Source organism: Thamnophis elegans, chromosome 2, assembly GCF_009769535.1.
Source record: "Thamnophis elegans isolate rThaEle1 chromosome 2, rThaEle1.pri, whole genome shotgun sequence".
Taxonomy (NCBI): Eukaryota; Metazoa; Chordata; class Lepidosauria; order Squamata; family Colubridae; genus Thamnophis; species Thamnophis elegans.
In genome coordinates, this window is record NC_045542.1 from 29,809,300 (window position 1) to 29,833,527 (window position 24,228).

General features: G+C 39.9%; 1 protein-coding gene across 6 annotated transcripts in view; it reads left to right on the forward strand.

Annotated features, from left to right (window-relative positions):
- LARP4 (La ribonucleoprotein 4) overlaps positions 1 to 15,370 on the forward strand; it is a 49,477-nt gene extending 34,107 nt beyond the window's left edge. For all 6 annotated transcript variants that reach the window (XM_032212348.1, XM_032212347.1, XM_032212352.1 and 3 more), the window contains 6 exons: positions 883 to 1,116; positions 1,208 to 1,256; positions 3,686 to 3,844; positions 9,717 to 9,835; positions 10,210 to 10,378; positions 11,503 to 15,370. In XM_032212348.1, coding sequence (XP_032068239.1) covers positions 883 to 1,116; positions 1,208 to 1,256; positions 3,686 to 3,844; positions 9,717 to 9,835; positions 10,210 to 10,378; positions 11,503 to 11,844 — 1,072 coding nt within the window. In that variant the 3' untranslated portion in view covers positions 11,845 to 15,370. The remainder of the gene's footprint in view (positions 1 to 882; positions 1,117 to 1,207; positions 1,257 to 3,685; positions 3,845 to 9,716; positions 9,836 to 10,209; positions 10,379 to 11,502) is intronic.
- The last annotated feature ends 8,858 nt before the right edge of the window (positions 15,371 to 24,228 follow it).

Consider the following 24,228-nt stretch of genomic DNA (forward strand, 5'->3'; position numbering starts at 1 on the left):
ACATGGTTGTTAAGTGAATCTAGTTTTCCCGTTGACTTTGCTTGTGAGAAGTTTGCAAAAGGTGATCACATGATCCTGGGACATTGCAAATGTCATAAACACAAACCAGTTGCCAAGCGCTCCAAATTTTTATCATGTGACCATGGGAATGCTACAATGGTCGTAAGTGTGAAAAATTTACGAGTATTTTGTCAGTGCTGTAGTAACTTCAAACAGTTACTAAATGAATGGTTGTAAGTCAAGGACTACCTGTATTTATCAAGTACATGAAATAAATTTCATATTATTATGCCACTGAATAGGGATAGTGGGAAAGGACGATGGAGAGATCCTTGGTTGTCTAAAATTTAGATGGCTGTTGAACCCCCAAATGAAAAAAGGAAGTATTTCATTATTATTCCTTAAATTCAACTCTAGAAGAGGAAAAGAAATGAATTTAAGAAAGAAATGGACAAAATTGTAAGCTGAAATGGGGAGTATTTATGTAATTGGAAAATGCGAAATTGCATACTTGTATGGTCATGTTTTTCTGCTCCTAAGTATATGCTCAGTGTAATCTCTTTAAGATTGATTCCTTCCTTCCTTCCTTCCTTCCTTCCTTCCTTCCTTCCTTCCTTCCTTCCTTCCTTCCTTCCCACTAAGTTAGTAATACATTTATAAATTACCTAGGGAACAGTTGTGGTTGGATAGTACCATTTAGAAACTGATTTGGAGAAATGTGCTTGCCAGTTCTTGGCCAACAGATCCAGATAGTTACAATAAGAAAAAAAATACTGGCACATTTCCTTGATCCTTAAGACATCAACCTCCTCTGAGCTCCTTCAGGAAATTTATTTGTGTTGTGGGAGGAATTTATTCACTTGTTTTTATATGTCAATCCAGAGTGAAGTCTCATTTCCGGTTGACAAATAGCTCAGAACACTCATCAGAAGGACCCTCCACACTCAGTGCTGTCTCAGTAGGTGATGGACACTTGCATAGAACCACTTTACGGAATTTTCAGCCAGAGCGGCAAACAAGTACACTATCTGGACATCAAGAGCCAAGCTACACACAGAAGGAGTCTCAAATTACTCATGTAGAACAAAATGGTGATTATGGCATGGGAAGAGGCAGGTAAGGTCTTCGTAATATTATGTCATTAATTTATATCATATATGAATAAACCTAAAACATTCACATAATTCTTTTCTTTACTAATTTGCAGAAGAAACATTTTCAGAGGTCGGAGGAGACGGGAAGATGACAGGCTATCAGTAAGCATTTACTTTTACTGCCATATCAGTCACCAGCTGTTGAGAATGATGCTAACATCATGAGAATTGTATGTGAATTTAAAGTGTAAAAGGTTTTCCACTAAATTGGATAACAATAAAAATTCCGGCAATCAAACTAATTTTGAGAAGTATCACATATCTTACTTCTTCTGTTTGTTAAATGTTCGTTTATATGACTGTAGAAAAATTATCACATAAGCAAAGAAATCCATCTTATATGTGCTTGAAGTTATGATGAATCCACCCCTCCTCCCAGGTTCTTATCACCCGATTTTGAAGTTTTCATGACTGTGTGCACACACAGACAACATACATACATCCTCTTGTGGTCACATGATTGTATTTTGACCACTTGGCAACCACCTTACCTTTACAATCATTTGCACCATCCCACAGTTTTTGATGTTTTTGCAGCTTCTAATATTTTACTTGTCATTTCCAGCAAAAAAAAAACCTCCATTGGGTAAAACAGATTAGCTTACTGACCATGTTTGCTTAGCAGCAGCTGCAAAAGTTGTAAAAAAAATCAATTATGGTCATATGGTGACTTATTTAACACCTGCAGTGACTTATGACTATAATTTTGAGCTCAATTAAGGTCATAAGTCAAGAATTACCTATAATCTTGTAATACAGATAATACCAGACTTAATCACCCAGAGTCTCTTGTTGGATGGCATATAAATCTAATAAATAAATTAGTGGTAGTCTAGAATCAGATTCTAAGCAGCAGTAATTTCTACCTAAGCTCTCATCAAGAGAACACCCTTTATGAAATTGTAAGAAGAATTATATCCAGGCAAAATAAGTTACTCTGGCATGTCAGAAAACCTGGGAGTTTGAACTTACTGCCAAAATACATGTTTCTGGATTCATGAGCTAGATGTTTGTGATTGTTCCTGTTCAACTAAATCCTTTCTGGGATATGTTTCAAACATAGGTTAATATGTCATTGTAAACATTTCAAAGCAAAGATAAGCAGTAGCATTTCAGGCTGAGTTCCACAGAATTGTCCATTGTGAATCAGAACGTGTAACCATGAGGTCTGTTTTCTATTTGAAGTATTCAGACTCCTGGGTTTAGAGACAATGTTTTACTGTCCAAAAAATGTTTGGGGGTTTTCCCTGAATGCAATGATGCAGCAATTCTGGGGATGATATGATAGTTTCTTAGAAAGAAGTATTCTGGAACCAGGAAATGGTTGGCAGGACTCGGAACAGGTTTTCAGATCAGAACACCCTGAATTGACATATTCTAGGAGAATAAAAGAAAAAAGAATTTGTCAAGAAACAAGAGAATATTTGTCATTGGAATGGTGAGATTAGCAATAGTAATTGAATTTAGACTCCTATCCTGCTTCACAGTGCTTTACAGCACAGTGGAGTACAACCTATTATATTTATGATAAACTAGAGAAGATGTAAAATGGGAAGACACGGGAGAAGTTTTATTGGAACTCAATTTGCTATAATTCAGTTCAGGTAATGTACAAGAGGATCCTTAGAGTTGTAACCTTGAAGTAACAGTCAGGTATGCACGTAGTCCTTGACTTGCAACCATAATTGAAACCAGAATTTCCACCACTAATCATGTAGTCATTAAGTAAATTGCACTCCATTTAACCTTTTTCCCCCAATCTGGCTTCCCCATTGATTTTGCTTGTCAGAACCCCCTGGGTAGGTTACAAATGGTAATCATGTGACTCTGGGATGTTGCAACCATCATAAATACTGGTTGCCAAATACCTAAATGTTGATCATGTGACCGCAGGGGTGCTGTGTCTGTCATAACACCCTCCAATCTAGCTAGATGCCATCACAAAGAGGCCTCAAAAGAAAGCCAGGTCTCCAGCTATGTAGGACTTCAGAAGTGATCATAGGTACCTTGAATTATACTCTGGTGGAAACAAACTGGCAAATGGTGCAGTTAGAATATTAGTGTTATATATCAATATTGGGTTGTCCTGGTTAATATGAGAGTGGTTTAATTGTGTACTAATTGTAGTTCTAGGTGGTTTTTAACAAGAGCCCTATGAAGAGTGCATTAAGAAATCCACTCTTAAGGATCAAAGCCATGAGTGAGTCAATGTTGACTACTCTAAAATTGACATCAGTCTGTCACCAAAACTGGACAGAGGCCCTCCTGACCATAGCTTTGACTTGATCCATTAAGAGTAGTGCATAACCTGTTGACATAACAGCTGCTTCTGACACAAGCTTATCTAGAGCTATAACAAATAATGTCCTAGAGTCAGTCAGCTTTTGAATCTTCAGCCATTTCAGAATTGCCAATGCTAAATTGCTCCCTAATAATTGGGATTGGATACAAGCCTCCTATGCCATTCTCTGGCTTTTGCAAATAAGATTAATGAGAATATAACATATTAATATGCTACTTCTCTTTTTTAGCGACCTCAGGCTTCAGTTGAAACCAAGACTTTGACACCAAAGTTTGACTTGCTAGCCTCAAATTTTCCTCCATTGCCAGGCAGCATGATAAAAACACAAGGAGATCCTGTTCTGGAGAATAGGATGTCAGATATAGTTAAAGGAATAAGCAAAGAAAAGGTATTTAATTGTATTTTTTCACATTCTCTCTCTCTCTCTCTCTCAATTTTAATCTTGCATGACCTTTTTTTTACCGTTACATTATTTGACAATGTTAAACATGCTTAATTCATCCCTATTACATTTGCTTGAACCCCAAACAATAAATATTATTTATATTACCTTATCTGAGCAAGAGCAAAACTGATAGCTTTTTGCAAAAGTTGCTTTTTGCTTAATTTATATATAAGTATATATTGTAAAATTCAAGAAACTAAAGCCTTAGTATATTCTGGTCTTGCACCAGTACAGTGTAGGAAAATGAAATTTTATTCTAAGGTGTTCTTTTCACATCCAGCAATAAGCAAAAATTGTTGAAAAACATGGCTTACAATTCTTCAGCTGTACACTACTGCCCAATAACAAATGAACAAATCTCAATTGGAACCTACAACTTTGTTGCTAAGTGACATGGTTATAATTGAAACATCTCATAACTGTGCATAACTTGTCTGTTCCGCTGCATTTGCTAAGTAAATTACCTGCAGTTGTTGAACGCAACAAGACATGAGTCTTACTTGCCAGCTGCTGGCCTTCTCAGTGACTTGGTTTGTGAGAGGCTGGTTGTGAAGCATCAACCACCACCTTTGCGCTGACCACCCCCCCCAGCCCCAAGCCAACTGGCACAGTCATGTCTTTAGGCCCTTAGAAAAAGATAGGCTTGTTGGGGCCAACCTCACATTGGGAGTCAATATATTCCAGAGGGCAGGAGCAACAGCAGAGACGGCCTTCCTCATTCCTCCAGTGTCATTGCTTTCTGTCTTCAATCTTAGATGAAGCTGCGCTAGGCCTTAAGATAGGGTTGATTTTGATTTATTAACATTTGTATGCCGCCCACTCCCATTGGGACTCTGGGCGGCTTACAGACAAGACAAAGGAAACATACATGAAAAAATTTAAAATAAGGATACAAGTATTAAAATTTCACATCATGCATACTGTTAGAGCGGGGCTGGATACTAATCAACAACCCCAGGCCTGCCGGAACAGCCAGGTCTTACGGAAGGCTGGAAGAGTAGTAAGGGTCCAGATCTCTATGGGTAGATCGTTCCATAGGGCCGAAGCAGCTACAGAGAAGGCCCTCCCCCGGGGAGCCGCTAGCTGACATTGATCGGTCGATGGCACCCGGAGGAGGCCCAATCTGTGCGATCTTATTGGTCGTTGGGAGGTAAATGGCAGGAGGCGGTCTCTCAGGTAGCCAGGTCCTAAACCATGTAGGGCTTTAAAAGTAACGACTAGCACCTTGAAGCGCGTCCAGAGACCAATGGGGAGCCAGTGCAGCTCGCGGAGGATAGGTGTAACATGGGTGTATCTAGGTACACCCAATATCACTCGCGCGGCTGCATTCTGGACCAACTGCAGTCTTCGAACACTTCAGGGGCAGCCCCATGTAGAGCGCGTTACAGTAATCCAGTCTTGAGGTGACGAGGGCATGAGTGACCATCCAAAGGGCCTCCCGGTCCAAATAGGGCTGCAACTGGTGCACCAGACGAACCTGGGCAAAGCCCCCCCCTGGTCACAGCTGACAAATGATGTTCTAACGTCAGCTGCAGATCCAGGAGGACACCCAAATTGCGGACCCTCTCTGAGGGGTGTATAATTTCCACCCCCCAGGCTAAGAGGTGGAATAACTGGACCATCCTTGGGAGGGAGCATCAATAGCCACTCGGTCTTGTCGGGATTGAGTGCAAGCTGAGTCTCTCGGGAGTGGGCGGCATACAAACTAATTAAATGAAATGAAATGAAATAGCAATAGCAGTAGACTTATATACCGCTTCATAGGCCTTTCAGGCCTCTCTAAGCGGTTTACAGAGAGTCAGCATATTGCCCCCAACAATCTGGGTCCTCATTTTACCCACCTCGGAAGGATGGAAGGCTGAGTCAACCCTGAGCCGGTGAGATTTGAACCGCTGACCTGCTGATCTAGCAGTAGCCTGCAGTGCTGCATTTAACCACTGCGCCACCTTGGCTCTTGTTGAAATGAAGCTTGTTCGCTCCCATCCAGACTCTGACAGCCTCCAGGCACTGGCACATCACTTCCACTGCGTTGGCACGGGGCGGACAGATACAATTGAGTATCGTCTGCATACTGATGGTATTTGATCCCGTGCCGGTGTATGATCTCACCCAGCGGATTCATGTAGATATTAAATAGGAGGGGGGACAGGACTGAACCTGTGGCACCCCATATTTGAGGGGCCTAGGGGTCGATCTCTGCCCTCCAACCAACACCTACTGCGACCTGTCCGAGAGGTAGGAGAAGAACCACCGTAGGATGGTGCCTCCCACTCCCACCTCCCCTAACCATCGCAGAAGGATACCATGGTCGATGGTATCGAAGGCCGCTGAGAGGTCAAGAAGCACTAGGATAGAGGAATGTCCTCTATCCCTGGCCCGCCAGAGATCATCAATCAGTGTGACCAAAGCAGTTTCTGTGCCGTAACCAGGCCTGAAACCCGACTGAAAGGGATCCAGATAATCTGTTTCATCCAAGGTCCGTCGGAGTTGAAAGGCCACCACCTTCTCAACAACCTTCCCTACAAAAGGGAGGTTGGAGACTGGACGATAGTTGTTCAAGATGGCTGGGTCCAGGGAAGGCTTCTTAAGGAGGGTCTCACCACCGCATCCTTTAGAGGGTGCGGGAAGGATCCCTCCCGAAGAGAGGTGTTAACAATCCTCTAGAGCCAGCCACGTGTCACCTTCCTGCTGGTCGAGACCAGCCAGGAGGGGCACGGGTCCAGTATACAGGTGGAGGCACTCACCGCTCCCATGGCCTTGTCCACTTCCTCAGGAGCGACAAGTTGAAACTCGCTCCATAAAATCTGATCAAGACCTTCCCCCGGCGCTTCGGCTGGTACCGTCCAAGTGGAGTCCAGGTCCGTCTGGATCCGAGCGATTTTATCCGACAGAAACTGAACAAATTCCTCAGCTCTACCCTGTAGAGGGTCGTCCGCATCCCTCCCTTTCAAGAGGGAGCGGGCTATCCTAAACAGGGCGTCTGCGGATGCAATAAGAGCGGAAAAATGTGCACATTTTGCCACCCGTGTCGCCGCTAGATAAGTCCTAATAAAGGCTCTTAATTGTGTTCGGTTGGATTCAGAGTTACTAGCCCTCCAACGTCGCTCTAGGCGTCTCTTTTGGCGCTTCATCTCTCGGAGTTCCTTGGTGAACCAAGGAGCCCTCCTGGATCCACTGCCACGGAGAGGCCGTAAAGGTGCAATCCGGTTTAGAGCCTCCTCCGCCGCTGTATTCCAAGCAGCGACCAAGGACTCTGCCGGACTGTGGGTGAGAGAGTCAGGTATCTCACCAAGCGCCGTCTGAAATCCCATAGGTTCCATCAGGTGCCAGGGGCGGAACTACCTAATCGGTTCCGACCTCCCTACAGTGGGGGATTGGTTTCCGAAAGTCAAGCCTCAGTAGGAAGTGATCAGACCATGACAAGGGCAAGGTCTTAATGCCCTTCAAATCTAGATCACGTCTCCACTGCTCCGAGAGAAATACGAGGTCAAGCATGTGACCCGCTGTATGAGTCGGACCCTGAATTACCTGGGTCAAGTCCATGGCTGTCATGGAAGCCACAAACTCCTGTGCCCCGTCAGAGCGTTCGCCGAGCGACGGCAGGTTGAAATCCCCCAGGACTATAAGCCTGGGGAACTCAATCGCCAGCTCGGCTACTGACTCGAGGAGCGCAGGCAGGGCTGTTGTAACGCTGTTGGGAGGTAGGTACGTTAGCAACAAACCCATTTGACCCCCAAGGTCCAACTTCACCAGCAGGGACTCACACCCGACAAGCTCCGGAGCTGGCCTCCTACGAGGAACTAATGACCTTCGGATGATGACCGCCACTCCCCCATCCCTTCCCTGGTGTCGTGGCTGGTGGAGCACCTGAAATCCTTCCGGGCACATTTCAGTTAGGGAGACACCTCCCTCATGGCCCAGCCAGGTTTCAGTAATACATGCCAGGTCTGCCCCCTCGTCTAATATTAGGTCCCTGACAAAGGGAGCTTTGTGAACCACAGACCTGGCATTTAGCAACAGCAGCCTGAGACCAGGGCCCTGACAACTCTCGCCATCTGGTCCTGGAGTGGAGCTAACAGGGCCGGAAGGAGGGATCGCTGTGACGTAGCGGACCCTCCTTCCCCGGTAATGGCTAGCCCTGAAGCTCCCGTCGTACCTGCCCTTCCCAGTCATGACCGTAATGCTCCAGCCCACCCCCGTGCCCATAGACCCCCCTCTCTCTCCCAAGGCCCCCGTTCTTCTCGGCAGGCCATTCAAACCAGACATTCCGGGTTGAGAGGTGAAGCCAGGCCCCCATCCACTTCTGCTTCTGCACTCAGTGGAGGGGGCACCGGGCCACGCTCTCAATCCCCTCATATGCACCAAGCAAGCATTCCCCACATACATACCCCACTATAGTTAAAAAATGTACAACAATACAATAAAAAAATAGAATTACACTAGTTTAAAAGAAAGTGGGATCATTCACTCACAGACACACACATACATACCACATACGAAAAGAGAGAGGGTTGCGCAAATATTAAAGTTGATGTTGATATTGTGCAAGTGAGTCCCTAAGTTCAAGGGGCGGAAACACAAAAGTCAAGTCAAAGCCAACGAGATGTAAAGGGAGTAGTGTGTCTTCTTTCCCAGATAGCACGGTAGGAGGGAAGTAAAAGTCTAGATGGCTAAGACAGGGTTCCTGAGATAGCAGTGGGCGGTAATGGTCGAGGCAAGGAAATAAGGTTGCAAAACTGAGAGTCCAAGGGTCCAGGTCCATAAGCATGAGCAGGGAGAGCCAGCTAGCATACATGGTAAGGAGGAAAGCCCCCCCCCTCCCCCAGCCACAGAAAAGGGCAAGAAGGGGAGGCCACACCGCAAAGAAAAGTCCAGTCAAATGGAGGGGGGGCGCCCAAAGGGGCAGCAGCAATGGCAAGGAAAAACAGCTGCCCACCTCTGTCCGGTGCCAATCACCCCTTGAAGACAGAGGACAAGCTGGTCTAACTTCGCAGGCTCCAAGGGCTCTTCGGATCACAATAGACTGAGATAGAGGTCGCTGCAGATCGAGATACGCTGAGATGGGGGGGGAGGGCTTGGGAGGACCGTGGTGGCGGCCGCAAGCAAGCCGCCCGAACTCCTTCAGCGCCATCCGGGCCAAACACCCCCTCACTAGGCCAATGCAGTCAATGTGGTCTAGAGGTTCTCCCACGTTTCCCAAGTCCGCAGGTTCTCTCCCGTCTCCCAAGTCCTCAAGGTCTCCAAAATAAAGGCAAAAGATGTCGTTGCAATGAGAGGCTGCCAGGAGCGGCGCTATCAGTGCGCCACCGCCATCTTCGCCGCCGAGTCGGAAGAGATCTCCGAGGCGACCGCGCAGGCTGGGAGCCTGCGACAAGCCGGCCAAAAGCAGTAACTCCCCAACTGATCATCCGGCCGGGTCCCCTAGATCATTCTCTACCTGCTGCTGGGCTGGCTGCTAGAACCGCAAGGAACCATGATATTTCCCGTGTTTCGTTCCGCCTGCCAGCTGGAGCAAAAACGCTGGCGGCCATTCGGAACTCGCACATGTGCACCATTCAATGGAGCCCTTGTTCTTTTTTAAATGTTTTTTGATTGAACCTTGCTCATATTTATGATTTATTTCCTCTTTTTTGTTATTGCACTACCGACTTCGGTCCTTGCTACTCTGGCCATAATAAGTTGTCGGTCCTTGATCTCAATGCTGTGAGGTGGCTTGTGGACTATATATTATCTAATTTATCTTTTATGTACTAACACATTTAGTTTTTAACTTGTACTTCTGCAAACATTATCTCTTCCCTTTTGCTCTCTTTAGGAAAACAAAGATTTGACAGTTAGTTGTCTAACATCCACTCAGGAAGAGCAGGGCCAAAGTGTTGTTCAGCCTGTCACGAATGCCAGTTCTCCCTATGGGATTGATCTTCCTGGATTAAGGTATGGAGATTGGTCTTCCAATTACAAGTATTACCAGTAATTATTTTGTACGGCAAGAGAAGCACAAATACATTTTTGTGTGTTTTAGTTCTAACACCAGTAAAATTGGTAACAGTTTTCTCCTAACATAAACCCCAGACAGAAAATACTATGCAAGTTTGATTCCTTTTGAATGTTTTAATTCAGGTAGCTGTCTTAATCAACCAACATTGAAAGCATGAAACAAAAGACATAGTTGCCTTTATTTCCAAAGCAGAAAATTAATCTGTTTGAAAATGTCTGTGTGCTTCAAAGTAATTCGTTTTGTTATTTTGTTTTTTAAAAAGTCTTTGAATATGAAAGATGTCACACAATTCTGTTAATGCTTTTTCTAGTGCCACTCAGCAAGAGAAAAAATTAGAAGAGGTTCATGTGCACAAGGAGGCTGCAAGTCAGACTTCCCCACCTTCATCTGTATGTCCCCTCAGTACTGTAAAATCACCCAGGACAAATACCACTTCATCCACAACCAATGCAAACCCAATGCCTGCTGTAGTGATACAGGTAAGTTGTGCTTTCAATCATTTTGGATAGTTCTAATAAACCACCTTCCAGATATATTAGACCTTTAAAAATAGCCTGAAATAAAAATGTCAGACTCACTTGGATGAAAATGTTAGAAGAACAAATATAGGTAGTCCTTGACTTGTGACCCGTATTGGAGTTCTGTCCATTATAGTAGCAAGTCCTGATGGTTGTTAAGCAAGGTGCCCAGATGATTGCCTTGCTTAACGATCACCATCCTTGCTCTCCCAAACATGATAATTAAGTAGAAAATGTGGGGGTGGGGGGAGTGTTTTAGGATTGAAAGCCCATCCTAGGGCTGCCTGCCCTAAGCTTTTCAAGGTCCCATCCCACCCTGAGGCACTCTGTGCTACTCTATCCATCCCTTGAAGTGTTTTCAGGCCCTGGGCCTACTTTTTTACTCCACAGGGTCTCCACAGGGACTGCTTCCCACTTCACTAGGTCCCACACACCTTCCTCTTCAACTCCCATCACCAATTGTTTATTTGCCATCTAAAGAGCTCCCGAGCTCACATTGGAAAAGGAGAGTAAGCTACTCCACCCCCTTGGCATCCCTAGGCTGTGTGGCTTCATCCTGAAAGCTAGCAGCATTTTTAGAATAGCTGCCACATGGCTACTCTGAAAATGATACTCACTTCCTGGATAGTGCCATGGAGCCCTGCAGGTATGCTGAGGGGCAGAGCAGCCTGCTCCCCTTTCTCTGGACTATGTATGGCTCTGTGATGCAGCAGCTTCTTCCAGAAGATCTACACTGAAAGGTAAATGACTGGGTGATGGGGCTAGGGAGAAGGATGTGAGAGGCGGTGGGGCAGGCAGGGCAGGAGAAGGAGAGAGATAGGCTACAGTCCCTATGGTTGGTCAGAATCTTCCTGAATGTTCACGATTGCAGGGTTACTGCTGGAATTATAACTTTGAAACTAGGTTGTAAGTAGCTTTTTCAGGATCCGCCATAATTTAAAACAGTTGCTAAGCAACTAGTTGTAAATTAAGGACTCATTGTATGTACAATTGCTAAATATTGCTTTAATTTTAAATTATCACTAGCATATGCTGCTTGACTTTGTTATATTAGATACATACTAAAGTGTTTTTCTTTTGTTAAGGAACCTCGGAAGCTCAGCTATGCTGAGGTCTGTCAGAAACCTCCAAAAGAAGTACCTTCTGTTCCTGCTCAGCCACTTAGGGAGCTGCGTTCTAATGTAACCTCCCCTGCCAAAACAGAAGAAAATGGCACCCATGAGAAGGCTGGAGAGAAGGCACATGAAAAGTCTGAAGGACGGATGAATGACTTGGGTGTTTTCAGAGGCAATGGGCCTCCCAAAGGAGCTGCAGGAAAAATCAGGGAACAGAGGCGTCAATGTGGACGTAGGTCTTCTCCTCAGGGAGCGCCTCGGCGAGTTGGCAAGGAACAGTATATGCCACCGCGATCACCAAAGGAAAATTGATCAAACTTTTTATTTAATCAGAACTGTGAACCTAAAGAGCAGTAGAGGAGAAACTGGCCAGCTCAGAGAATTATAAATATAGGAAAAGTGGACAGTAAATTGAAGAGCACAGGGTTTGCAATGTGAGAGAGCTTAAAGGGATTCCAATATTCATCTCGAAAGTGATACAAAATGCTGGAGAAATAGAATCAATATAAATATAAAGATTATAATTTTTGTAACTTTCTGTTTTTAATTTCCTGTTTGAATTAGATTTTTGCATTAAGAACTAGCTTATTAAAGATGAGGAACAAATACACATATTAGCATGTTTCTTACTTGAAGAGGGGGCAAATATTTTTTTTGGAAAAAACTGTAAAAGTTATAAATTACTTCTAAAAATCTATTTAAGGTATGGCTTGTAAGATGACATGTATGCCATTAATGGCCTTGCATTACAATTCAGCCCCAAAACTGACATGCTTGGTCAGTATGAATGAGTGTAGCCATATTACCTGTTATGTCATGATTTAGTCACTGATGATAATTGATTGTACTACTGTAGGAGTTTGTGTTTTGGTAATATAGTCTTTGACTTTACTAATTTTGGTCAGCTTTTAAAACTATGGTTTTATTCTGGAGTATGCAAACAGCAAGATTAGTAAACAAGAAATAGTGGGTAAGATTTTAATTTGTTCCAGCATTTTCTCTAATTAGGAATAGCATTGTTTTATTTTTCCATTGCTTTAATATTTTCTCTGATCCTTTATTACAGAATTAAGCACATCTAGCTGGAATGTAGTTATTCTGATACTAATGCAGAACTAAAAATAGGGAATGTGAAACTTTATAAATATTACTTTGGTGCATTGAATTGAGATTTTCAACCCTTTAATATTCTCAATTCTCTAGAAGGAGGTAAGATAATTTTGGAGGCCTGACTTTAGTTTAACAAATAGCGTGGCCACCCTAGGGTCAAACTTTGATATACTGAAAACACCTTTTCTACTTGAAGGAGTTTCAAACTATACCAGAAGTCAGGTTTTATTTAATGCGGAGACAAAACAAAGAGTCTTAAGTTTCCCTGTTTGATAGAGCTGATAACTGAAAATTAACTTACTTTGGAGAATATTGGCAAGAATATTAGGATAGATGTATGTTAATTAGAATAACAACATGCAGTGTGGTTTACAAGCTGATGATTATAGAACTTAAGAAAAGAACTAGGACAATTATAAAACGTTTATCTTGCAAAATCAGCATGCTAGACTTCAAAGTTCTGTATTAAAGTGTTAGGGGAAAGTATATTGGATTCTTTAGTTGGTAGCAAATATACAAATTTAAAGACATTAGTTGTAAACACTGGAAAACTCAGTTATGATATACCACCATGCATTTTTAGTTTGTGTGTTAGTGATAACTTTAAAATGTCAGTGGCAGATAAATAATTAACTGTGAAAATGGTAATCTTCTGATTTTTCTTAGCCAGAAAACTTTGGCAGTTTCTTAATTCTGTAGGCATTCTCTATCAATGGCTTTGAGAACACTCATATCTATTTTTATAAGTACATATACATATATATATATATATATACACACACATATATATATATACACAAATATATGTCTCTGTGTATGTATATATAGTCAGATTTGTCATTTCTCTAACTTATTCAGCTTGGCAATCACTTTTTTATTTGATTGAGAAGTATAAATGTACTTAAGGCAGTTGATATTCTTTTTCTATGCATGTTATTAATCATTTCTCATTTTGAAGTAACTGCTGGCCTTAGCAGATTTTACATTAAAACAAATAATTGATCACGTCTCTTTAAGTACCAACCCACTTTGGTTTACTCATAATGCTTTTTTTGCTGAATGACACAAAAGGTGAAGTACTTAAAATGTTAGGAATTCTGAAAAATGTATAAATACTTCATTTTAAAAGACCCATAATTCTGATTATTGCACTTGGAATGGAAAAAAGATTGAATTGCTATACTGTACTGTAGTTGTTTTTAGGATAGATAAAAAAGCACTGTGTCATTGCAAACTAAAGATGGATTTGAATTAACAGTTGCTGGGAGTTATTTAAAAATGCTTCCTCTTCAAGAAGAATGCAATTCTGTGGGAAGATGCTACTTTAAAAGTTACTTGGCAATGCAAGAATGTGAAATCTAACTCTGTTTATATGTCCATGCTTGAATGGAATCTAGTATTCAAAGACACATCAACTAAATGTAACTCTCTTCTTTACTGGATATTGAAGCAAACATAGCTCACAGGTTTTTTTTTTGTGAGGGAAAAAATTGATTGTGGGAAAGGATGTGTTGTACATCCTGAAGCTTATGTCTGCGCATGTGTGCTTTCCCCACACAAGTGGCTCTTGTGCAATGTATATGTAAAGTGTGTAAAAGCAGCTTTTCCAGTGTCAAATTAATACCTTGGAGGGATTTACTAAAACTGAAGTGTTTGATAAGCGTTTCCTTGGTTAACATCTTCTCCACTCTCCTCCAATATCCCTGTCTATTTTGTTACCATAAATACCTAAATGTAAATTTAGATAGAAGGAATGACGAAGTAAAAAAAAAGTACCATATGCTATATGCTGTTAATTGCAATTACTTTTGAGGAACAAAGGTATTTGGGCTAATCATTATTCTCAGAGAGTGAATTGGATTTTCATCAGTCTTCCCATATTACTTTAGAAACGAGACACAATATGTTTTTAGATTCAATGTCTGGGCAATTTTACTATCTTGCTGTAAGGATGTGCAATATTGGTAGCATTTGTTTTCTGCATAGATGTGCATTAAATGTAAGTGAGCAAATCGACATTGTTAAAACTGAAAGTTGATATATTGACCAATTTGTAAATCATTATCCTCTGTCTCAGCAATGGTTGAATGTAAATGACATTGCCAGTATGATTTATCCTGGTAAATGTAATAAAAAGAGCATTTTCATTGTAAATATTGGAACAACAGAGATGAAGCTGATGTTTGCATTTCATAGAGCATCAGTGCCAAAACTATCAACTAAGAGAACAGTTGTATTTCCCTTTTAATAGGTCATCATTGGATGTACATGCCTTTTACCCTTAAACTTTTGATGAAATATAATAATATGCAAGATGATAAAGATCACAATTACCTGTGTTTCCTGAACTTGTGAAAGATCTTCATTAGCAGGAAATTGAGTTTTTTTACACATTCTGTATCTTTAATTTTATTCAATAATTCTGAGCCATGGTATTGTACTTCTCTAAAAGGGAAAAGAAGATTCTCTGTGGGTGAAATTTGTATTTCTATTTGTTTTCTCTCTTTCCCCCCCCCAAAGTAGCTTGGAAAGTTGTTGTGCGGTTTTAACAGATTAAAATCAAACTGTTCTTATTTACCTGAAGATATGGGCAGATCAGTAGCAATTAAGTGACTTAAGCAATGCTTTACTATAATTTAAATAGCTATGGCCTTATTACTTCGTCAGTATCAGCTAAATGTCTGAATATATCCACTATTTTTATTGTCATCGAGTGAACATTCACTTGGGTAAAAATTCCTGCTACATGTGTACAGATTATTTTAAATTTATAAAATGCTACATTGTATACTGATAAAAATGCAACAGAAATGCACTTCGGGTGGGGATTGCTTAAACTTTTGTAAACTGTTGATTACAAGAAATATGCAATAGGTTTTTCTTTTAACTTTTGATATTTTCTTCTGAAACATAAGATCACCATCAGTTTGTAATGGTCTATCATGCTCTTGTGTGTATGTGAGAGAGAATCTATTATATAGCATTGGCTTCCTTTAGGATGGTACCTCTGATTTTCCATCTCTCCCCCCACCCTTTTTTTTGTTCTTTGGATGAAGATTATTTGCATCTTCAGCCCTCGACTCTTGAAGAGATGGGAATGAGTGTATTAATGTAGATTTAAAATTTAGCATAGGAACTAATCAGCCTCTGACTAACTTGTTAACTTCAACACTTTTATTTAATGACTTTTTAAAAAAAATCAGTTATGGATAAAATTTCCCTCAAAGAAATTTCAAATATAAGTGTTGGTGTGCAAATGGCTTCTGTTTTAATAAACCAAACTACTCAGCTATATCTTTCTCCCTAAAAGTTTGACTTCTGTGACACATCTAGTCTGACTTAGCAGAGTGATGGCTTCATATATATCTCAATTATTTGGCTTATCTATTTCTTATATCAGTTTGGTTTATTCCTGTTGTCAAAGCTGTCTAATCCAAGAAATTGTGTAAAGTAGGTTCATGCTTAATTGTTAAGATTATACATGTATTTGTATTTGTTTTTGACATTGCCAAGGTGCTATGGGAAATTGAAATAACAGTTAGAAGGAAATAATAAAAGCCACCTTAAAAAAACTTTGTCTGAATGTTATTTGGTGTAATAAAGAAATAGTAAGAGGAACTATGTTTAAATCTAATAGGATCAAAACTGAGAGGTGAGGAAACAAATTGATTAGTGAAAGAAATCCATGAAATTTATCAATGAAAAAGAGATTGATCATTTCTTTTATTTCCATATGTAAGTTAAATAAGAAAAAGGTTAACCTTTTGAAAAATCAGTCTGTAGATTTAAGTCATATTCCATTCTGTGGTCTCTCCAGGAATTGTTATGGAACCCATTAGATAATTTTCTATATAAATGTGTGTTTTAAAATGCCTTTAGCTTTGTTTGCATTTGCCTGCCATCCTAATGTAGTAAAACCACTTTTTTATTTTTTTCTCCAATACATTGTTCCTAGATTCCACTTGAGGCCAGAAGTAGAAACTGGATTCTACCTTCTCTGGAAAGAAATTATTTTAAAAAGGGAATGGATATTGGGAAGAAATGTCCCAGGGCACATTTATTCCTTTGTGATGCGACCCCAGAGGTAGATGATGGGCTCAAAAATGCCCCATTCTAGTTACTCTGTTGCAAAGAGAAAATCTTAAATTCCATTCAGATGATAATGATCCATTTCCATTAATACACACTATGATTGGTGTGGCGGGCATTTCTTTGTTTTCATTTTTCTTCAGAAGAGATACAATTTCCAGAACTCTTCATTTCAGATTTATCACTTAAAACAAAATCAAGGGTGGTTGACCAAGACCAGTAAAAATAAAAAGTAGATCACTACAATGTCTTTGCAGCAATTCAGCTTGCTATTGCCTTTTTCCAGATTGTCTTTAATTTTTTTTTCAATTCAGGCCTGGAATTCCCTGGTGATTTCTTATCCAAGGATTAATGAGGCCCGACCTTCAGCATCTAAATTCAGATAAAATTGGGTGGGTGTTGCTGAGAATAAGGCCAAAGAGGCCGAGAACCTGGTTTAGGAGTTAAGAATGCATTTAGATAGAATCCTTAACTTTTAATCTTTCCTAGAACAATAGTCATGAGCAAACAAAAAGCTGAGACATTGCATGGATCTGAAAGTAAAGGGGAGAGTTGTTTGTAAGAAATACTCGTTTAGATAAATTGGAACAAGGCACAAAAGAGCAATAAAGGACTAAAGACAGATTTTCTTCAATTCTTCCTGTCCAACCTCTATAGTCTTAAAAACGCTTTATTGTCCTTGGTAATGAATAAGCTATTCAGCAGAGAAGAAACATACTTTGGTTTGGATATTGTAAAGCTGAGGCTTGTTGAACAAAACAATCTGATTTGCATAATGGCTGAGTTTGCATAATCTAGAATAAAGTTAGCTGGTTTGTACGTAGCTCTGCGTTGTATGAAATCAGGAAATTGCATTAATTCAATAAATAGTTTTAATTAGCCACGAACTAATGCTTTATGCAAATTCAGTCGCTCTGGCCCTGAATGCTCTACAAAAGGCATAGGACTGTTTTATTACCTATAGTTTATTGATTATTGTTTTAGCCATGTTTGCATATGGAAGGCAGCTGCTCAGAGTTGATGACTAAGCCAGTAATTAAATAAATTTAACAAAAATGGGAGGCTGAGAATGACTTTGTAGTGACTAAAATACTACTCAGATCTGCCCTATTTCACATTTATTTCCCTTAGATAAATTTAGATTCTGTTATTATATTTTTGGAGGTTGAACTGTGATGATGCTTACAGAATTCATTAAATAATCCTTTGGAAGTGCTTTAGTGATGTGTTAATCAGGCCCACAGCTTTATTTGACTTACGCCCTTATATTTTTTATCATGATGCTTGCCGCCTTAACATTCTTCAAAATAAGAATGTTAAGGCAGCAAGCATTATTATGGTCACTGACCACTGCACTAGTCAGTGACCATAATGAAAATTCTGATGAAGAGGATCACGATTAGACAACAAACTCTTCAACTAGCTTTGTTGAATAAGCCTGTGATCCATCACCAAAGAGAAAAGAGCAAGGACTTGCCTGAATTAATTGGGAGCAGCCATATTGGATTATATTCAATTTTTTAAAAACATATTTTTTAAAAACAATGTATAATTCCGTGACAGTAAACCTATGGCACGTGTGCCACAAGTGGTACGCAGAGCCCTCTGCAGGCACGCGAGCCATCGCCTAGCTCAGCTCCACTGTGCATGTGGGCGCGCCTCCCACTGGCCAGCAGGTTTTCAGATCTCTGCCGAAGAGACGGGCATGCGGGAGGCACATGCACGGAGGTAGGGGGAGCACAAGGGTTCACACATGCATACATGAGGGAGTGAGGGGAGCACGGGTCTCATGTATGCATGGAAGGGCAGGCCACATGCAGGGGCGTCAGGCGCACATGTAGAGAGACAGGTCGCTGGGAGGGGTTGCATATGCATTGCATTATGAGTGCATGTGTGCTTTTGGTATGCAATGACAAAAAGGTTAGCCATCACTGGTATAGTTTTTAAAAATATGGTGGCCCTACTGTATGTGGAGCCACTAGGGATAGTTTGGGAGGAGGCTTTTGACTCCTTTTACGTCTTTCCATTTCACATAAAAATACTGAACACTTTGGATGAAGCTGCCCTTTTTTGGGGACATCTTTAGCTCCATATCTCTGTCTAATGTTTATGAACCATTGTGGCACAGTGGTTAGAATGCACTATTGCATGCTAATTCTGCTCATGGTCTGGAGTTCAATACTGACCAGCTCAAGGTTGCCTCAGCCTTCCATCCTTCCGAAGTCAGTAAAATGAGGAGCCAGATTGTTGGGGGCAATATGCTGACATTTGTAAACTGCTGAGAGAGTGCTGTAAAGCTCTATAAAGTGGTACCTAAATCTAAGTGCTATTTCTATTAAGACATATTCCTACTTTTTTCAGTTTTCTTCTGCCAAAGAGTTCTTGGATAAGAATGTTATCATTTTAAGCAGGGCAATTGATAGACCAAAGGACTGACAGCCCACCTTAAGTAAAGGGACTGTTAAGGTGTTCCTGGTCCACGGACCGTCTGTTTGACATCCCTGTTCTAGCTGAAGGGATGTTATGTAGAAGGGACAAAATTCAGTTGCATATCAAGAAAACATTGTCGTGTTAGGAACTATTTAGCAATGCAAGTGACATCTTCTGGAGGGGTGGACTCTCCTTTGCTAGAGGACTTTAAACTGAAACCAGATGGGCAATGGCATTTATTGGGGATGCCATAATTATGGTTCCTTATACTGTGCACATGGGTTGATGGGTGAGTTTAAAGAAGTTCTTGAGCACTGAGAGCACATTAAGTGCTAAACCAATTGTGCACTTAAGTATGCATAGATTAATAATCACAAAACAAACACGTTCACCTTTAAATGGCAAAAACAGTACTAAACTTCTGAGCTGTTGGGAGGCAAACATCTGCCATTTGTTCACAATTTCACACAAACTCCTAAAAGGGTTTCTGTAATGTTGACTTAGCCACTACACCTAGAAAGGTTGTATTCAATTTACAACAGTTCATTTAATGACCAAAGATACAATGGCACTATATCAAGTGACTTATAACTGTTTTTCAGTTATGCCCTTTGCAGCATCCCCACGTGTGCGAAATTCAGATGCTTGGCAATCAGTTCATATTTATGACTGTTGCTGTGTCCCAAGGTCATTTGATCACCTTCTGATAAGCAAAGTTAATATTCAACTTTTTTATTTTTCTTTAAAAAAAAAAAAACACAAATATGTCATCATTTGTCAATCATTAAGACATTAAAGTACAATTTTTTTTTGTTGTGTGTATCCCTCCCTCCCTCCACCCCCCCACCCCCCCTCCTCCTTCCCCCCCCCCGACTTCCCAGAACCCGTACACGGTATGGATTTTTAACTAACACAGTCTAAAATCTATTGAGAAAAAAGAAATAAAGAAATTAATGACATTCTAGATTGACCTTAGCTTCTTCTTACTGAACTGACTTTTAACAGTTTAAATCATTTCTGATCTTAAGCATAGGCTAACTGGAATTTCTTAGTCCCGTATTTATTTTGTATATAGTCAATCCATTTTTTCCAGTCTCGTTTATATCTCTCATTTGAATGATCTTTGAGATATGCCGATATTTTAGCCATTTCAGCTAAGTTTGTTACTTTCAATGTCCATTCTTGGATTGTAGGCAAGTCTTCCTTCTTCCAATATTGCGCCACCAACAGTCTTGCTGCAGTTATCAGGTGCAGAGTCAAGTTGGTCTCTACCACTGTAAAATCAGTACATATACCTAGTAAAAATAACTGAGGACTAAACTTTATCCTTCTTTTAAAAACATTTTGCATGACCCACCATATTTTTATCCAAAATGCCTTAACCTTTTGGCAGGTCCACCATATATGATAATATGTAGCATCGAGAGAACCACACCTCCAACATTTAGGCTGTACATTCGGATACATAGAAGCCAACTTTTTAGGATCTAAATGCCATCTATAGAACATCTTGTAAAAATTTTCTCTCAGATTTTGAGCTTGTGTAAATTTCACATTTCTTACCCAGATTCTTTCCCATGTATCCAACATTATTGGTTCCTCAATATTTTGAGCCCATTTTATCATACAATCTTTAACTAATTCTGTTTCCGAATCCATCTGTATTAATACATTATATATCCTCTTTATATGCATTAAGCTTTGATCTCTTATTTGTTTAAACAGATTATCCTCAACTTGAATAAAACCAATTTTTTGATCTATTTTCCACCTAGCCTGTAATTGCCCATACTGGAACCATGTTTGAACTACCTTCTCCTCTTTTAATACCTCTAAACATTTTAATTGTAATACCCCCCTTTCCGAGGTAAGAAGCTGTCTGTAAGTAATTCTGTCCTGTCTTTGTGCTGTATTCATATTTTCAATTGCGTGTCTAGGAATTGCCCACATGGGTATCTTGTCATTTAATTTATATTGATATTTCTTCCAGACCCGCAATAAAGCATTTCTTAAAATATGACTTTTAAAGGTCTTATCCAATTTTTTGTTGAATAACAGGTAAGCATGCCAACCAAATACCAGATCGTGTCCCTCAATGTTCAATATTCTATCATTGGTTAAATGAATCCAATCACTAATTGCAGATAATGCCACTGCATCATAATATAGTTTTAAATTAGGTAGTTTCAATCCTCCTCTCTCACGTACATCTTGCATTATTTTCATCTTTACCCTCGGCTTCTTTCCTGCCCACACAAATTTGTTGATACCCTTCTGCCATTCTAAAAGGTTCGCATCTTTTTTAAGTATAGGTAACATTTGGAAGAGAAATAAAAATTTTGGTAAAATGTTCATTTTCACTGCCGCTATCCTACCCAGCAAAGATAAGTGCAATTTCTCCCATTTTTTCATCTCTGTCTGTATGCTATGCCAAAGTGGTTCATAATTATGCTTATATAATTTCCCATTTGAAGTTAAAATGTTAACTCCAAGATATTTGACTTTTTTAACTACCTCACATCCTAGCATCACTCCTAATTCTTCCTTTTGTTTAATATTCATATTTATAGCTAATATTTTGGTTTTTCCTAAGTTTATTTTAAAGCCCGACACTTGACCATATTGATTAATCATATTCATTAAAACCATACTGGATTCCTGCGGTTGTTCCAATATTATGACCAAATCATCCGCAAAAGCGCGGACTCTATATTCTTGCTGCCTAATCTTGATCCCTTTTAAACCATCCAAGCCCCGTATTTTATTCAACAATACTTCCAAAGTTATAATAAACAATAATGGGGACAAAGGACAGCCCTGTCTTGTACCTTTTCCAATTTGAAAAGAGTCTGTTAGACTTCCATTGACTATGATTTGTGCTGTTTGCTGTTGGTATATTGCTTTAATTGACTGTAAAAAATTATCTCCTATCTGCATTTTTTGCAGTATCTTCAACAGAAATTGCCAATTAACTCGATCAAAGGCCTTCTCAGCATCCAAAAATATAAACGCAGCAGGGATCTGGTTGTTCTTTCCCAAATATTCTAATGCATTAATAATTAATCTAACATTACTTTTCATCTGTCTCCCTTGTATAAAACCTGTTTGGTCCGTATGTATCAATTGTTGAATGACCAACATTAACCTATTTGCTAATATTTTAGTAAAAATTTTATAATCTACATTCAGTAATGAAATGGGTCTATAATTTTTGGGTTGAGTAGTATCTTGATCTTCTTTGGGTATCAAAGATATAAACGCTGTCTTCCAAGATGGAGGGACTTTACCTTCCGTTTGAATCATATTAAATAATTCTCTAAGAGGTTCTACCATTTCTAACTGTAAGTTTTTGTAGTAAACCGCTGTCAAGCCATCTGTACCTGGTGCTTTCCCTGGCTTTAATTGCTTAATTACCTGCAGGATTTCCCCCGAGGTTATTGGTTGATTCAATTTTTGCCTGTGTTCTTCTCTAACTGAAGGTATTTTCTCCTTGTCTAAATATTTGTCTATGTCTAAACCATTAATTTTATCCCCTTTATACAGTTCTGTAAAAAATTCCCAGAAAGCCTTTTGAATCTCTTCCTGTTGGAACACCTCCTTCCCTCTGTAAATCAGTTTAGATATATTTCGAGTTTTCCTTTTTTCCTAATCTGATAAGCTAACCATCTGCCAGGTTTGTTTGCATTACAAAAAGTATTGTGTTTTGCATATAATAAATTAGTAGCTACCTGGTCAGAGATCAACATGTCAAATTGAGATTTTAATATGTTAATAGCTTCCTTAACCTTTGTATCGTCTGGTTTCCTTGTTAACTCCAGCTCTTTTCTCTTAATTTCCTCTTCCAGTTCTGTTCGTTTTAACCCTTGCTTATTTCTATGTGTTTTATTTATATTCATCAAAACTCCTCTCATATACGCTTTGCTTGCATCCCATACAAATTCCATAGATGTACCCTTATTCATATTCAAAACAAAATATTCAGATAGTAATTTTTTACAATCATTAATATAGTTTTCATATCTAAATAAATTTTCATTCAGTCTCCAAAACCTTCTTGCCTGCACTACCCTTCCCAACTCCATCCAAACTGGGTTATGGTCCGAAAGGACTCTAGCTGCAATCTTTGTTTTCTTGACCCTAGAAAGCAAATCATTAGTGATTAGAATAAAATCAATCCTTGAAAGGGATTGATGCCTGTCCGAGAAGAAAGTGAAGTCATATTCCTCTGCATTTCTTTCTCGCCAGATATCTCTCAATTCAAAATCATCCATAATGTCAAAGAAAGATTTGGGTAACTTTGCTCGCATCTTGGTATTTAAGCGGGAAATCTTCTTATCTCTCTTAGTGTCTATCACTCCATTCCAGTCACCCAATAGTATACAGGAACTATAGTCCCACTGTACTAATTTAGCATGAAGATTTCTATAGAATCTATCTTGCTGTTGATTGGGAGCATAAATTCCCAAAAGTAATGTCTTTTTCCCTTCTAAGATTAAGTCTAAAGCAATATATCTTCCGAAGGGATCTGCTTCTATTAATTCAGCTTTCATATCTTTTCTTAAGTATACAACTATACCATTCTTCTTTTCCATAGCAGAAGCTGCAAAATGTTGACCAAGTTTTGAGTTGATCAGATATTTTTGATCAGTTGACTTAATATGAGTTTCTTGCAAACAAATTACATCGTTCTTAAACTGTTTAAGATAATGAAATATTTTCTTCCTCTTCTGTGGAGAGTTCAGTCCGTTGACATTCCATGTTAAGATCTTAGTTGTCATCTTTGGTTGGTTGAAGCATTTTTAGAGCTTCCTGCATGGCCTGTTTGACCTTAGGTCTAGCTCCTCCCACTGCTTCCAGATTTGTTGTTGTAGTTCCTTGATCGATGGCCGGTGATTGTTGACGCTGTTGCTTCTTAGCTTGTTTCTCCATACGTCTAGTAGTCATGCGGCTAGGTCTTGGTTCCATAGCACCTTGCACTTCTAGAGAAGAGAGATGCTCCATCTTGTCTGGTGGTTGTATAGTTTGCTGTCTATCCTGTCCTTCTTGTGGTCTTTCTCTAGGTCCAGA